This window comes from Vulpes lagopus, chromosome 1, assembly GCF_018345385.1.
Source record: "Vulpes lagopus strain Blue_001 chromosome 1, ASM1834538v1, whole genome shotgun sequence".
Lineage (NCBI taxonomy): Eukaryota > Metazoa > Chordata > Mammalia > Carnivora > Canidae > Vulpes > Vulpes lagopus.
Window position 1 is genome coordinate 121,780,670 of NC_054824.1, and position 17,202 is coordinate 121,797,871.

The 17,202-nt window shown below is 39.1% G+C and overlaps 1 protein-coding gene across 1 annotated transcript in view; it reads left to right on the forward strand.

Moving 5' to 3' along the window:
* The window catches only part of TTC39C (tetratricopeptide repeat domain 39C), a 111,030-nt gene that overhangs the window by 34,402 nt on the left and 59,426 nt on the right, over positions 1-17,202 (forward strand). Inside the window, exons 2-3 of the mRNA XM_041766048.1 lie at positions 12,998-13,046; positions 15,827-15,955. Coding sequence (XP_041621982.1) covers positions 12,998-13,046; positions 15,827-15,955 — 178 coding nt within the window. The remainder of the gene's footprint in view (positions 1-12,997; positions 13,047-15,826; positions 15,956-17,202) is intronic.

Below are 17,202 nucleotides of genomic sequence, written 5' to 3' on the forward strand. Positions count from 1 at the left end.
CCCTACCATAATGCAAGTCTGAGCAGAAGACAAACACTCTTGGCCATAAACTAAGTGACTGTGATCATCGTTTTCAGACACACGCTGTCTTTTAGATAGAAAGTTCCCCAAGGATCATGCTTTGAACTGTGTTTGAAGAGTAAGAATAGAGGCGTTCCACGAAATTCCCCCACTGCTCCTTTCTGGTAAAGGAAGCAGGCACATGTATTTTTTGTTAGTGAAAGTGGTTTTGATGAGCTCAGGTTGAGGACAGCCTTATGTATGGTAATTTTTTGGAAACTGGGGAGAAACGTCCATTAGATGAAATGTTGTGAAGCATGGATTCTGCAGGAGATGGTTGGTCTGTTAAACAGATTTATACTGGGGGCCTGTCTGTGTGCCAGGTTCTGTCTGTGTGGTCCGGACAGGTACACATGCAGAGATGGTATTCCCACTCTCGGGGCTTACATTTATGCAGACAAATAACAGGGCAAATACCAAATCTTTCTCTGCAGAGAATTATAGAGATGTGGAAGAGGGTGATTGGAGTTTATTAATATGTCCTTTCTAAAAACACTAGAGAAGAGGAAATGAAAATGGCAAGTAGCTTCTTTTAGATGTCATCAAATACAGTGTTAGAGGGAGCCTCATTCATCCACGAAAAATAGGGTGACAAAGGATGGCTTTGTGCAAAAGCAGCACCCATCTGCCCACTTTCTAGCACCATTTATTATTACTGGAATGTTTTCAGCAGCTTCCAAACTGGACTTTTTAGGTTCCTTGAACAGCCTGCGTGTTCTCATTCATCTTTGTTTCTTCACTGCATAGCACAGTGCCTACTGTATATTTGGTGTGCAATGAGTATATTTTGAGTGGATGAATGAAACAAAAGTAGATTTGTTAGAATTTTTCAGCCCTATGTGTTAAAGACATCACTTCTCGTTTACTTTCTTTTAAACTGCAGAACATTATCTAATTAAGACTCTGGTGCATGATTTTAAAATTATCCTTTTAAAAAACATTTTTGTTTTTAAAAAATTTATGGGGGTGCCTGGGTGCCTCAGTCGGTTAAGCATCTGCTTTTGGTTCAGGTCAGGATCCCAACGTCCTAGGATCAAGCCCCACATCGGGCTCCCTGCCTAGTGGAGAGTCTGCTTCTCCCTTTCCCTCTGCCCCTCCTCCTGCTTGTGCTCTCTTGCTCTTGCTCTTTTGCAAATAAAATCTTTAAAAATAAATAAAATTTATGGCTTTCTCTTAAATCTAAATTTGTTGAAGAATGAAAGGACTGACATGAAAGCCATCTATTATTTCTTTGACTTTGATAGTAAATTGTATAGTTTATGGTTGGGCCTGATTTCTTAATCACTCTCATAATTGTTTGACTTGGATAGGATTGACAGTTTAACCCCTCACTGAACAGGCTCAGTCAGCTATACGTTCCAGGAAGCTGCTTTAAAATAGGAAATTTATCTTAGAGACTTAGGAGTTGTGGAGCAGTGAGGTACATAGGCCTGGAGGATGAAAAGTAAATGGGATAGATCCACTGCTATTCCTATGGAAGTGACTGAACTTTCAAAAAAATGACAGATAATGAATTTTTTTTTTAAGACAGCAAGCATGAGCCCAAGGGCCTGGAGGAGGGAAGGGGAGAGAGTGAGGGAGAGAGAGTATCCCAAGCAGACTCTGCACCCAGCATGGAGCTTGACCTGGGGCTCGATCTCACATGATCTCTCCTGAGATCATGACCTGAGCTGAATCAAGAGCCAGATGCTTAACTGACTGAGCCACCCAGGCGCCCCAACAGATATTTATTTTTATATTATAGTCTGATTCATAACAAGCTTCAAAAGGGAACGTTTACCCGTGCTCTCCATTCATATATGAGACCTCTAGGGATGCCTTGTGTCATACATGAAGAAACCTTTTGTAGGACTTTTTTAACTAAGATACTTTCAGAATCAATTCGGTTATTCATTTTGAAAAGTGTTCTTAATAACTATTATAAATCCTGTCAAGAAAAACCTTTCAAATGTACTTTTTTACCTCTATTTTCCTCAGCTGCCACCTGAGGGAAGAATGTATTTTCCTTCCTGGATTCATGGGCTAGAGCTTTTCCCTCATCGCTACAGAGGCACCATTCCCTTTTCTGCACAGGGAAGAGGTACTCTCATGCACATTTGTTGAGTAAATGCAACAAGAACAAGGGGTTGGAAATGTTGCTGTTCCTCGTTGCTGTCATGGTAGGCGTGGAGATGAATCTTCAGTTTCTTTAGTTAATGGCAAGTGATAAAAACCGTCCTGATCTTTGGCCCTGGCAGGCCAGGCACTCCTTTCTCTCTTGTTGCTGTAGCATCTTTAGATGAAGACCAAGCCCTTCAGCTAGCTCACCATCATGGTTTCTTATTTCTAAATGGTGTCAAAAAGTAAATTCAGGGGTATCTGGGTGGCTCAGTCGGTTAAGGGGCCTCCGGCTCAGGTCATGATTCCAGGGTCCTGGGATCCAGCCCTGCATCAGGCTCCCTGCTCAGTGGGGAGTCTGCTTCTCCCTCTGCCTCTGCCTGCCACTCCCCCTGCTTGTGGTCTCTCTATCACATAAATAAATAAATAATCTTTTTTTAAAAAGTACAGTCTATTAGGAAAACATAGTTCATTGCAGAGGAGCCAAATTAATCTTCTCTGTTGATTGTTAATACAGTGTACTCAAAAGAGGACTTGAAAACACAGGACAGTGAAATTGCGAGAATAGCCCAGGGGACACAAGTACAAGTTATGAGTTCCATATTCAGATGGCCAGTGTCCTATGAAATTTAAACAGTTCGAGGCTTTATCTATTTTGTATTGATTTCAGCATATTTTAGTTTTTAACTCTGCTTTTGTCAGAAGGTCTTATAATAAGGAGTTTATTTATCTATTTTTCTTGGCCGGGTGGGAGGAGTCAGCATGATAGAGGGAAGATTTCACTGTTAAAAATGAAAAAAAAAATGCAATAAAATAATTCTAAAAGCAAGAAACCTGTGATTCCATTTGGCCTATTGGCTTGCTTGCTGCTGCATCTTTCTTTTTAATATTTTGGAGAGGATGTGTTTAAAAATCTTACTTATATAGATACTATAAAAAGCAATCTCTAAATCATTTGCATTCATTTCTGGAAAACAATCAGAGACTGTTTTGGGAAGTAACCTCCTATAAGCATCTCTCTCTCCATTTGCTACCGTTTGTCTCCTGGCCCCATGCGAACAGCACCCTGGGCCACAGCTGGGCAGAGCTGGGCCACAGCCTGCCACTCCGTGAATAACTCACTCCCACGCAAGCAGCTTTGTCTCTTTTGCTCTTGAATCGCCCCATTATTCTGTTTGGTTGGCTGGATGATATATTCTGTTGAGAAATTGTATCAAAGCAACAACTGAATCATGGAGTATTTAGAACAAGTAAATTGACTTAAATGATGCAGTTTTTTCCCTCTAAAAGGTATCTAAATGTAGGGAGAATGTCCTCAATGACGTTATTGAAACATGATTACTGCAGCTTAATCGTGATTGTTTATCCGCCCACATACATATACTTATCATTGAATAAAATCACCATTGATCTTATTGCCCTCTCCCACAGCAAGTATTTTCATTTTTTGATTGTCTCTGTGTGTTGGAACATAGTGTACATGGAACTTTTGTTTTTACATCACATTCTGTCATAGCCGTTTTTTTCTAGGTTATTCTACTGCAAGCTTTCTGTCCATTTTCAGAAATTTTTTAATTGTGATAAAATATACATAATATTTTCCATTTAAACCACTTTTAAGTGTGCCATTTAGTTAAATACATTGACATTGTGGTTTGATCCATCTCCGGAACTCTTCATCTTACAAAAACTGAAACCCTGTACCCGTTAAACAACTCCTCATTCCTCCCTGCCCCCAGCCCCTGGCAACCACCATTCTTCTCTCTCAATTTGATTACTGTAGGTACCTCATATGAGTAAAGTCATACAGTACTTTATTATAACTGCCCTATTTCATGTAGCATAACATCCTCAGGCCTCATCTATGTTGCAGCATGAGTCAGAGTTACCTTCCTTTTTTTTTTTTTTTTTAAGGTTTTATTTATTTATTTGAGAGAGAGCAGGAGCAGCATCCCCACTGAGCAGGGAGTCTGATGTGGGACTCAATCCTAGGATCACAACCTTGAACCAAAGGCAGATGCTTAACTAACTGAGCCACCCAGATGCCCCAGAGTTTCCTTCCCTTTTTAGGCTGAATAATATTCCACTGTATGGATATACCATATTTTGTGTACATTTTGTTTACCCATTCATCTGCCTTAGTGCTTCTACCTTTTGATTATTGTGAATAATGCTGCGAGAACACAGGGTATACAAACATCTGAGTTCCTGATTTCAGTTCTTTTGGGCTGGGCCATAGGGTAATTTCATTTGTGATATTTTAAGGAACTGCCATTCTGTTTTCCATAGTGGCTGCACAATTTTATATCCCCACCAGCAGTGCACAAGGGTTTCCTTGTGCAGCAGTGTCCATGTCCTCATTAACCCATTCATTTTCTCTCTTTCCTTTCATAATAGCCCGCATAATGGGTGTAAGGTGGTATTTCATCCCGGCTTTGATTTTCATTTTCCAAATGATCAGTGATACTGAGCATCTTTTCATGTATTTATTATTTGTATATCTTTTTTGGAGAACTGTCTTTTGTCCACTTTTTAATTGACTTGTTTTTTGTGTTAAGTCATAAGACTTACTTACATAGTGTGGACATTAACCCCTTACTAGGTAGATAATTTGCAAATATTTTCTCCAGTTCTGTGGATTGCAGTGCCTTTTCACTGTTGATTATGTCCTTTGATGTACAGTTTTTATTTTGATATAGTCCAATTTATTTTTTACTTTTTGTTGCCTGTGCCTTTGGGGTCATATCCAAGAAATCATTTCCAGATCCAATGTCATGAAGCTTTTCCCCTTTGTAGACAGTTTTTTACACTTACACTTTCCCTACCCTGGATAATGCTGCAATGAATGGCATCATGTACTCAGCTTTTTCCTTCTGTTGGCACTATACTATTTACTTTTTTTTTTTAAATTAATTTTTATTGGTGTTCAATTTACCAACATACAGAAAAACACCCAGTGCTCATCCCGTCAAGTGTCCACCTCAGTGCCCGTCACCCATTCCCCTCCAACACCCACCCTCCTCCCCTTCCACCACCCCTAGTTCGTTTCCCCCAGTTAGGAGTCTTTATGTTCTGTCTCCCTTCCTGATATTTCCCAACATTTCTTTTCCCTTCCTTTATATTCCCTTTCACTATTATTTATACTATTTACTTTGAGAGAGAAAAATGCAGTACTGAACCAGTTTAGTTCCCTTAGAGCCCATGAAGACACAAGACAGAATAAAAGATATTACTTGTTTTATTAGCAAAAGTTTTGTTTCTGAAGGCAAGGAGAGCGGCATCTATAGAAGCATTCAGTAACTTAATTGCTCATATTGTCCTCTAGAACTGTGGTTTTTTTTTTTTTTTTTTTTTTTTTTTTTTTAAGAGAAGAGAAGGGGAAGGACAGAGGGAGAGGAAGAAAGATGTGGGGCTTGATCTCATGACGTGAGCCAAAATCAAGGGTCAGACACTTAACCTAACCCAGCCACCCAGCTGTTCCAAGGAACTGTGATTTTTTTAAAACAGCGTGGGTCACATGAGCAGCCTGGGTCACAGAAAAGGCACAGCTGCCTTAAAAAGCAGCAGGGAGTGAATTTATGTGATTATTTCTTTGACCCTCAAATCTGGGATCTTGGGGATGCAGTGAAAGATGAAGATGATTGTCATGGCTTATTAGCTTCAGGTGGCCCTGGATTGCCTTAAAAAAAAAAAACAAAACAAAAAAACAAAACAACAACAAAAAAACTAAAAGTCAAATAAATCTCCCTGCATGTTTGAAGGGAAGAAAAGTCCTTTTGGAGAATTCATCTAAGAACTCAACATCACGTAAATATTTTTTTTTAAGATTTTATTTATTTATGAGAGAGAGAGAGAGAGAGAGAGAGAGGCAGACACATAGGCAGAGAGAGAAGCAGGCTCCATCCAGAGAGCCCCCAATGCAGGACTCGATCCTGGGACTCCAGGAGCACACCCTGAGCTGAAGGCAGATGCTCAACCACTGAGCCACCCAGGCATCCCAGCATCATGTAAATAAAAAACATTTTCACAAAAATAAAAATTTTTTAAAAATTCCAATCATTTGCCACTATTTTAGGAGATTAAAACCACATTTGAAAAAGCATATTCAGTTATGGACTAACAAAGTAATTATACCCATTTATTTAATGGAAAAAAATATTTCTTTAAAAGTCAAATGCATAGGTGGCTCAGCGGTTTGGTGCCGCCTTCAGCCCAGGACGTGATCCTGGAGACCCAGGATCGAGTCCCCCGTTGGGCTCCCTGCATGGAGCCTGCTTCTCCCTCTGTCTGTGTCTCTGCCTCTCTCTCTCTCCTCTCTGTGTATTCTCATGAATAAATGGATAAAATCTTAAAAAAAAAAAAAAAGTCAAATGCATACATTTTCTTCCACTATGTTTCAGAAAATAAAATTTTCATCGATTCAGGTTTTAATATTCTAGATAAATGTTTTTTAAACTTTGGCAGTGTTGATGAATTGAGGGAAAGATGATCAGTTATTCCTTGGTATTTGCAACAGGTTTTCTGTCTTTGGGAGACTCCATATACAGAGAGAAAAATCTAGAGCCATTTTATTACTACTGGTGGTTCATTTTCAGAAAGCAAACAATGGCAATGACCATAAGAAGACTTCTCATCAAAAAAGATTCCAGGGGCGCCTGGGTGGCTCAGAAAGTTAAGTCTGCCTTCGACTCAGGTCATGATCTCAGAGACTGGGGATCAAGCCCCATGTCAGGCTCCCTGTTCAGCGAGGAGTCGTCTTCTCCCTCTGCCTCCCCCAACCCCAGTTCATGCTGTCACTCAAATAAATAAATAAAAATCTTAAAAAAAAAACAAACAGGATTCCAAAAGACCTCTTTTGCAGAAGATTTTGATTTGTGTTTGCTTTTTAACTTTTTCTTTTAAAAATATCCTACATCCTCTTAATGTACATAAAATAGTATAATCAAGTCTCATGTTTCTGTATGCCAGCCTTAAGTCATGGCCAGTCATACTTCAGCTCTCTTTTAATACTCTTACCTCAACTTGTATTTGAGGCAAATCCCAGTCATCATTTCACCCATAAATACTTTCATATGCATCTCTAAAAATATTTTTTAAATGTAGCCATACCTAATAAATTAATAATTCACTGATATAATCAAATGCCTTCGATGATCATTTATCTGATTTTTTGCTTTTTATTTTTTTTCTTTTTCATGAGGAAAAGCTTACATACACTGAAGAGTGCATACATTTATGAACATCACTACTACTTAAGTAACTACTTAAGCCCAGATAAAGTTATAGGATCTTTCCAGCATTGCAGGGCTCCTACTCAGTCAGTAATCACCCCTCTGACGACAGAAGTCAGGACAGTGGTTATGAACTTTATATCAATGGAATCATATGCTCTTTTGTGTCTGGCTTTCTTCACTCAACATTGTCTATGGAATTGATTCATGTTGTTTTATTCAGCAGTAGTCTGTCCTTCCTTGTAGCTGTGAACTACTCTATTTCGTTGAATGAATATACTGTAATTATTCGATCCATTCTGCTGGTTCCAGTTTGAGGCTATTATGAATACTACTATTAACCTGCCATACGTATCTTTTGAGGTCATACTAATTCAGTTCTGTTGTGTGTGCATATATATACTGAGCAGCGCAGTTACTGGATCACAGGGTAAGCACATGTTGAGCTTTCATAGGTATTGCAGGGCCACATAGGAGAGTGCTAGTTATTTTACATTCTCATTAATGCTTGATATTGTTAGTCCTTGCAAGTATGGCCAAGCTGATGGGAGAGTAGTGGTATCTCACTGTGGCTTTACTTTGTATTTCCCTGATAAACAAAGTGTTTCCTTTTCAGCACTTTTTAATAATTACCTTATTGACTTTAAGATAAACTCTTTTGTGTCATGCCTATTAAAGACTTTTGCCAGGGTAGTCATTTTTTACTGATTCATGGGAATTCTTTATATATTCTGAGGATGTGCTTTTTGTTGGATAAGTGTATTTAATTTTTTTCTCTTAGTCTGTGATTTGTCTTTTTAAATCTCTAATGGGTGAACAGAAATTCTTAATTAAGTTTTGATCTCAGGTATCCAGCTTTGTCATTGTTCCTCACATTTGATTTGGCCATTTTGTTTTTTCTTTCCCATGTAGATTTTAGAATCAGCTTTTCAATACACACACAAACACACACACACACACACACACACACACAGATTTTGCTTTGGATTGCATTGAAGTTACAGTTCAGTTTAAGTGAAATTAACAATACTGAATTCCAACCCATAAAAATTGTATATCTCTGTATTGAGATTAGTGGTTTTCAGTTCAGGTTGATTTGCCCCCAGAGGATATTTGACAGTGTCTGGAGACATTTTTGTTGTCACATCTGTGGTGGAAGAGTGGCATGTGCTACTGGCATCTTATAGATAGAGGATAGGGATGCTGCCCAACATCCTACAACTCATAGGACAGCCCCCCTGAGAAAAAAATATCTGACCCAAAGTGTTAAGAAACCCTGGTCTTTTATTTTTTTTTTTAGTAATGTTTTGAGTTTTCAGTGCAGCAGTATTACACATCTTTGTTAGATGCATCCTTAGATAATTAGTGATTTGGTGCTATTGTGGTTTTTGTTTCATATTGTAATTGTTACTGGTTTGTATATATGTGTTTATGTGTGTATGTGTGTATATATGTATATAGTTTGATGTGTCTGTGTCTTTAAGTGTCTATTGTATTTTATACCTTTAATTTCAGAAATTCTTTTTCAGTTCTTTTATCCCCCCATATACTTTTTTAGTGTTGCTGGTGAGTCTAAGATTTTTGTTCTGTGGTATCCCATAGCTTGGATATTGCTGATTATATCAGCATGGTGGTATTTAATATGTTCCTTTCTCTCTATGGTCAGTGCCCATATCCATTACTCCATTAGGAGCTGCAAAATGAAACATTGATTCTATCTTTGCTTCTCATTTATTATCCCAGGATATTTATGTAAAAAGACTGCCCTCCCACCCAACTAATTCATTAATCTGAGTCCTCAGAGAAAAGACAGGGTAAATGGTTATTTCTTCTCTTTTGTTAAAATCAGTTTCCAAAACAATGAGTTGGTTCCTTAGGATCTTCCATATGCAAACAGGGAGGTGTTTTGTTTTTTTTTTTAATTAAGAGTACCATTATGAACTTAGAGTTTAATCTTATTTGAGGTTTCAATCCATTGCTGTTTTTACCCTCATAAGGGATTAGATTGTTCCATGTTTGCATAGTGGGAATATCTTTAAGAACCTAATATAATTTTTAAGCTTCCTTGCTTTCTGCTATATTCCATGCTCCTCTTGAACATTTCTTACCCTTGACCTGGAATCAGCCATTTCTTCAAGAAGCCAGTCTCTTTTACCTAATGTATTAGAGAGGGTGCTGGGCATGCTCAGTGCTACTGGTGGTGTTATTTCTAGGCTTTTTCAGTAGACAGAAAATATGTATTTTTTTAGAGATAAAACCAGTAAGTTCATATTCTAGACTATAGGATTTTTAATTAACTTCATTCTTTTTCCGATGCACAAAGCCCTGAGTCCTAACAAACACCAACATACCTATGCGTTGCTTTATCACAAACTACATCCCCAGCAGCCTTAGGATGACAATACCAAGTTGACTGGTGAGAATATGATTACTGAAAACAAATTTTTTGCCATCTTCTACGGTCTGTTTTTAAGGGTATTTCATAATAAAAATGCACTGTCAGATTATTATGTTGTAATGTCACTTGGAATAGTTCTGTGTGGTTATTTTACCAGCTGGATTTGCATTAATTTTACATTTTAGGGGTCGCATTATTAAAATTTGATATTATGGGCAATATTTACATAGTTCCAAAGTCTAAACTACAAAACAAAGTACTAAAAAGCTTTCTTTCTATCCTTGTTTCTTCTTCTCTATTCCTTATCTCACCTTGTTAGGTATCCTTTTTTTTTTTTTTTTAAATGCATAGGTTATTCCAACTTTTTTTCAAAATTAGCAAATTGTATATATCTTTATATATATATATCCTTCCTTTTATTTATTTTTTTAAATTTTTTTATTTATTTATGGTAGTCACACACATACACACACACACACACACACACACACACACAGAGAGAGAGAGAGAGAGAGAGAGGCAGAGACATAGGCAGAGGGAGAAGCAGGCTCCATGCACCGGGAGCCCGATGTGGGATTCGATCCCGGGTCTCCAGGATCGCACCCTGGGCCAAAGGCAGGTGCTAAACCGCTGCACCACCCAGGGATCCCTCCTTCCTTCTTTTAAATAAGGGAGGTTTATACCATCTAATAAATTTTGCTTGTCCTCACCTCTGTTCACTTTTATGTCTTCTAGTATTTAGGAAGCTTTGCATTTTAGTTCTTTTTTTTTTTTAAGATTTTATTTATTTATTCATGAGAGACAGAGGCAGAGACACAGGCAGAGGGAGAAGCAGGCTCCACGCAGGAAGCCTGATGTGGGACTCGATCCTAGGACTCCAGGATCACGCCCTGGGCCAAAGGCAGGCTCCAAACCACTGAGCCACCCAGGGATCCCCTGCATTTTGGTTCTAATGCTTACCTTTATATTCAGTCTTTACATAATACCCTCACTGCCCTCCTGTTTGGTTCATCATTTATTGGTTCCCAATATGAGCATATTGAGGTGAGCTAGGAGCCTTTTCCTTCTCTTTTCTTAGCTTCAGCTTTAAAGTAATACTTGTATTCTTTGGGAACATTTCCAAAATGAGTAAGTTTTATGTAGAAACACATCTGTGGGCCAAAATAATCAAGATGAGATAAATTAACATAGGCTTAAAAAGTCAAGTGAAACTTGTTAAATTCTTAAAACACCAGGTCTTTGTGCAGCATATGAGCGAGTGTGTGTTTATTGATCGGTTTATTATACCACGTACACTGTCTAATGTACCAGATGCTGTGGAGTTTGCAGAGACTGTACATCGGAGAGGGAAGAGGGTTCCCACTGGGCTGTTTTTTCACCTATGATGGTATGTGAAGTACTGAGAGTGAGGCTAGGATACCATGAATAAATAATAGCCTTGGCTCTCAGAAACCTAATTTTAGTCAAGAACAAGAAGCACATATAGCAACACCAGGCCCTGGTTTCAGCTGCTTTCATTTTTCAGATGACCAAGTAGCTAACATATAAGCAAGGAAAGGGGAAAAGCCATACTCGTCAGGGCTTAATTAAAATGTTCCTGAAAGGCAGGGTTCTCTGTCTTTCATTCCTTCACTGATTCATAATTGTTGAATGCCTGTTGTGTGTAAGGCATGATAAGGAATAAGAGGCAGAAAATGACATCCTAGAGGGGACAGTATAGGCAAACCAAATTAGGTTGAGAGGCTATCATGGTACGTCCATGCAGAGCTGTGGGCTGGGAAGATTGCCATCTGCTCTGCTGCAGAGGAGGGATGGCTGACTCCACAGTGTTCTCTGGATGCCCTGCTTCAGCCTGCTTATGGACGTGAATGCTAGCAGGGCATTCCTCACTAATGAGTTGATCTTCCTGCTTTTTTTCTTGTTAGTTTAATATCCTTATTAGGTGAGGGTAAACAAATTATTATTCATTGTAGAATTTGAGTAAGTACTAAATAGATGGGGAAAAAATGTAGCAAAAAGCTAATATTCCAAATAAATCAGGTTCCTTACTGCGTCTTCTCCTTCCCTACTCCCTCTACTCTCTTTCTCTTTCTCTCTCTCCCTCCCTCCCCTCTGCCTCCAAGATGAAAATGGATGTGCATACTGTTTGACTCAGGAATGCCATCTCTAGCAATTTATCCTAAGAACGTATTTGGACTTGTCTGAAGAGATATATGGACAAAGATGCTCATCTGATACACACATTGGATATATGTGTATATGTACATATACATATAAATGTGCATGTCCTCCCCACTTCTACCCCCAAACACACACTCCCTTTGAACCGAAACTAAATTTCCGTAGGGGATTGACTAAATGCATTATTCTTTCCTTTTTTAGGATGACCATATGCTATCTACATAATTAAAAAATCAGTAAAGTTATTTTTCTTTAAGAAGGCAATTACCATTTGTTTTCTCTTTTAGCACAATTTATAGAGATTTAGATTTTGTTCTGGTTGTAAATTTGAAGTGGAAAGTTTATATTCCTGTATCTTTTGAATTGGTAGTTTGATTTGGTTTCTTTTTGGCTTACGTATGTAATTCACTAATGACTGTATTACGGTGGGAGAGTGTCTGACTCTAGGGAGGCATTCTTGAAGTTCTTTAGATGGAATGAGTGAATTTGCAAGGTTGGCTCTGATAAAACCCTCTGATCTACTTTAAAAATGGTATTTTATGTGTGTAAAGTTTTGAATATATTTTGCATTTTTTAAAATGAATATTAATCATCTTCTCTTGGTCACGTGTTTGCAGATGTCAGGTTGGTTTACTTAAAGCAATCTCTTGTTATAATTTGACTTTCTTGTGCACCTTGCTTTGAAGAGTTGGCCAGGTTTCTCTCCTCTTCCCTTCCCCTTCCTATTTTTGAGAGGAGGGGAGAGAAAGGGGATTAACGGCAGAGGAAGAGGGAATCTCAAGCAGGTGCCACTTCTAGCACAAAGCTTGGCTCAGGGCTCAATCTCATGATGCTGAGATCATGACCTGAGCCTAAATCAAGTCAGATGCTTAACTGACTGAGCCACACAGGTGCCTCTTTCTTAGTGTAATTTTATCAGCTTTAAGACCTTACTGTTTGTCCAATTATTAGGAATCTATAATGATCCTAATATATCAAATGTTTATAAAAAGTATACATTAAAAATAATTTTATTTTGTTTCCTTAACAGAAATCATAGCCCATTAATGAGTTTCGGAGCCAGCTTCGTCAGTTTTTTGGTAAGTTGGTATGGGGAGAGGTATTGGTGTGAAAGAAACAGGTATATAAAGTATGTCTTAAAGTTGCTAGCTGTATAAATACAGATCTTTTTATTTTTAAGATTTATTTATTTTAGAGAAAGCATATGCTCATGCAGGGTTGGAGGGGGTGGGCAGAAGGAGAGAGAGAATCTCAAGCAGACTCCCTGCTGAGCACAGAGCCTGATGTGGGGCTCCATCTCATGACCCTGAGATCATAACCTGAGTCGAAATCAAGAGTCGGGCACTTAATCAACTGAGTCACCCAGGCCCCCCTATCGATACACATCTTTTAGCATTTAAAAGTGGAATAAAGTTTTGCATATCAATCAAGACCTGTGAGATAGATATCTTGTATTCCTCAATGTAAAAAATAAAATGCTGGGGATCCCTGGGTCGCTCAGCGGTTTGGCGCCTGCCTTTGGCCTGGGGTGTGATCCTAGAGTCCTGGGATCAAGTCCTGCATTGGCTCCCAGCATGGAGCCTGCTTCTCCCTCTGCCTGTGTCTCTGCCTCTCTCTCTCTCTCTATGTCTACCATGAGTAAATAAATAAAATCTTAAAAAATAAAAATAAAATGCTTATACTTTCCAGAGTACTGTTTTTCCCCAATTTTTTTAAATAAAAATAAATTTGGAAAGACCTTTCCAAAAAATAAAACTGCATTAGCGATTTTTTAAAAAAAGATTTTATTTATTTATTCATAAGAGACAGGCAGAGAAATAGGCAGAGGGAGAATCAGGCTCCCTGCAGGGAGCCTGATGCGAGACTCCATCCCAGGTCCCAGGGATTATGACCTGAGCCAAAGGCAGGCGCTCAACTACGGAGCGACCCAGGTGTCCCTGAATTAGCAGTTAAAAAAAAAAAAAAAAGGTCAGACTTTGGATACTAAAGGTTTGCTCTAAAATTATTAAATATGGACTGGAAAGCAAGTTAAATTAGCAGAGCTGAAATTTATTAGTTACTATTAAATTTTTAAATATTAGTATTTAGGAATTGAAGGAATAGGTTACAGTTAGGTGTTTAAAGTAGAAAATTGGATGCTCTTTTCCAGAAATACATATAACATCACGTATAAATCACTTTCAAATACATAATTTAAAAAAGCTATCATAGAATGGTAAAATAGCAAATGTGTGTGTGTGTGTGTGTGTGTGTGTGTGTGTATGTATTTACAATCAATATCGTGTAGAGATCAAGTGAGGTAAAATAGAAAAAACATTTGGATTTCAGATCTAGGAAGATGTCCACAAACTGGTAAGTCCTGTGCAGGCTGCCAGTGCCCAGCCTCAGGTACCAGGCCAGCTTCTGGTGACATGATTTTCATTAAAACTATTTATTTCCTCTTTTTGCCAGGGGATTCAACACAAATTTTTAAGGCTTGCTGTTGATAAGAAAACATAGCATCATTGGACTTTACGGTACTCTGTGGAAATCACATGAGTACCCACTTAACTACAAAGGCAGTGAGGGTTGGCTGGGTGGAGGAGAAAGGTGGGGAGAGACACTGTGGCAAGGCTGGAGTCTGTTTGCCCAGCAGTGGGGTGCTTGGGCAAAGGTGGCTGTGATCTAGTTTGGCTACAGGGGGAGAGTATATTGCAGTCTTACCAAGGAGGAGGCCTCGAATGCCAAGGGGAGGGCTTGCTGAATGGATAGGGCATGGTGGAGAGCCAGCTCCAATGAATTCTTTAAGCCTTCCAAGAGCCAAGTGTCATGTCTCTGCTGCTATGACTCATCCATAACCTCAGAAATCTCCGTTCCACTGGTGAAAGTATCAGGTTTTTGGCAGAGAAAGGGTTACCCCTACCCAATCAGATATGGCCTGGAAAAATCTACCAGGCTGTCAGTGAAATTTTTCACCATGGACAACAGTGTTATATAATTCCAAATAAGAGAACCCATTGAAATTGCTGTCCTTGAAAAGACCGGTGTTTTCCAAGACCTACCTACTAGCTGACGTTTCATTAGCACAGTACTTGATGGAGCCAGGGGTCCACGTGTGGGCAGCATGAACTTTGCAGTGGGACACCGCTATAAAACCTGAGTGAGGGATCCCTGGGTAGCTCAGCGGTTGAGTGCCTGCCTTCAGCCCAGGGCGTGATCCTGGAGTCCTGGGGTTGAGTCCCACATCAGGCTTCCTGCATGGAGCCTGCTTCTCCCTCTGCCCCCCCACCTCTCTCTCATGAATAAATAAATACAATCTAAAAAAAAACAAAAACAAAAACAAAAACCACCTGAATGAAGTGGACCAGTCAGAAATTTTACAGGGCTTTGGTTACTGTGTTCGATAGCAACAAAAAAGGTCATAGAACAGTAATTGCAAGAACCTTTATTACCCTCTGTTTTTTTCGTGTAGGTGTGATCGAGGTATATTCTTTTTTTTTTTTTTTAAGATTTTATTTATTTATTCATGAGAGACAGAGAGAGAGGCAGAGACACAGGCAGCGGGAGAAGCAGGCTCCATGGAGGGAGCCCGACGTGGGACCCAATCCTAGGTCTCCAGAATCAGGCCCTGGGCTAAAAGGTGGCATTAAACCGCTGAGCCACCCAGGCTGCCCGGTATATTCTTATTTTATATTGAGATTATAGTCTTTGGAAATGATTAGGGCTCACTGTAACATTCCAATTCTTTTTACTTGCAACAAATAATTTGAATGTTTTTTTTTTTTTGTTTCTCCTAGCTTGGGGTTTTGTTGTAATAAATCACCTAAATTTTCCAATGCTTACTGATTCATTCATTCTTTCCTTACTTTTTTCTTGGAAGAACGCCATGATGACATTTGAAGAAGAAAAAATGCAGTTGGCGTGTGATGACTTAAAGACGACAGAGAAGCTGTGTGAAAGTGAAGAGGCTGGAGTAATTGAAACTATCAAGAATAAAATTAAGAAGAATGTAAGCACTGAGTCTTTAGGTTGTGAACAGAGTGCCACTGACTGAGATCATTGCTCACTTACTTGGTTTTTGATATTTTGGCTATGACAAAGCACAATGTGTGTTTCTCACATGTTTGATTATGTAAAATGTATTTTTTAAAACCATAGAGCCCCACCCCCACCTGCCCCATCAGTCATCAGAGCCATTTGGTGCATTAATTCTTTTGCCTTCTTAAGATTATCTTCTTCCTTAATGGGCCATGTGCTAAGAGCTTTTGTGATGAGACTTTCGTGCATATATAATTCAAATATGTTGCATTTTGGCATAGTTGAGGGATCTGGCTATTTATCTGATTTTTTGCAGGACTTACCAGCCTTTGGTTACAAATAAAGTCAAAATAACATTGTATTTCACTTTCCGTGATTGTGCTTTCACCTTTCAGTGCAAAAGTCTAGTCTTTGGCAAGGCATCCTCCTACCCTTGATAATTCTGGAGTGCCCAGGGGTCTTGCAGGTGTTACCTGTTGAGCTGACAAACCAGTCAAAAGCTGTTTACAGTCCTCAAAAGCTGCCCATCTTTTCTTTGGCTCCGTTGTGTCCAACTTGCTTCATCTCTGCTCTTGCTAATGGTATCCACCATGAGGAAGCCACTCGGGCCAAGAGGACTGGCTCCTGATGGTCCAGAAGGGCCAGAGGTCTCCTTGATGACTCTTTCTGCAAACCCTGCATCTGATCAGGGACAGAGTCCTGTTGCCTCTCTTTCTAGAATACCTCCTGAATTCATCCACTTCTCTCCCCCTCTTGCCATTTCCTTAGGTCCACCATCATCCCCATTTGCCTACAACAACTCTCACTGTTCTCAGATTCATTCTCCAATGATACAGTGTATAAAATGCAAATAATATGTTGCTGGCTTCATTTTCGGTGTCCCTGGCCCCAACCCTTGCCATTACAGTGAAGTCTAAACTCCTTACAGTGGCTGACTTGGTGCTTCCTTGTTCTTTGCCTAGAATGTTCTCTTCCCTCTTGACCTGATTCCTACTCCTTCTTTAGGTAGGTCTTCCTAGATCATTTTCTCCAAGGACACTTGCCTGAGCCCCAAAGCCATGTTGAGTAGGTTTCCTACTCATCCCCGTAGTATCCTTTTTTTTTTTTTTTTTTTAATAATTCTTTTTTTTTTTTTTTAATTTTATTTTTTTATGATAGTCATACAGAGAGAAAGAGAGAGAGGCAGAGACACAGGCAGAGGGAGAAGCAGGCTCCATG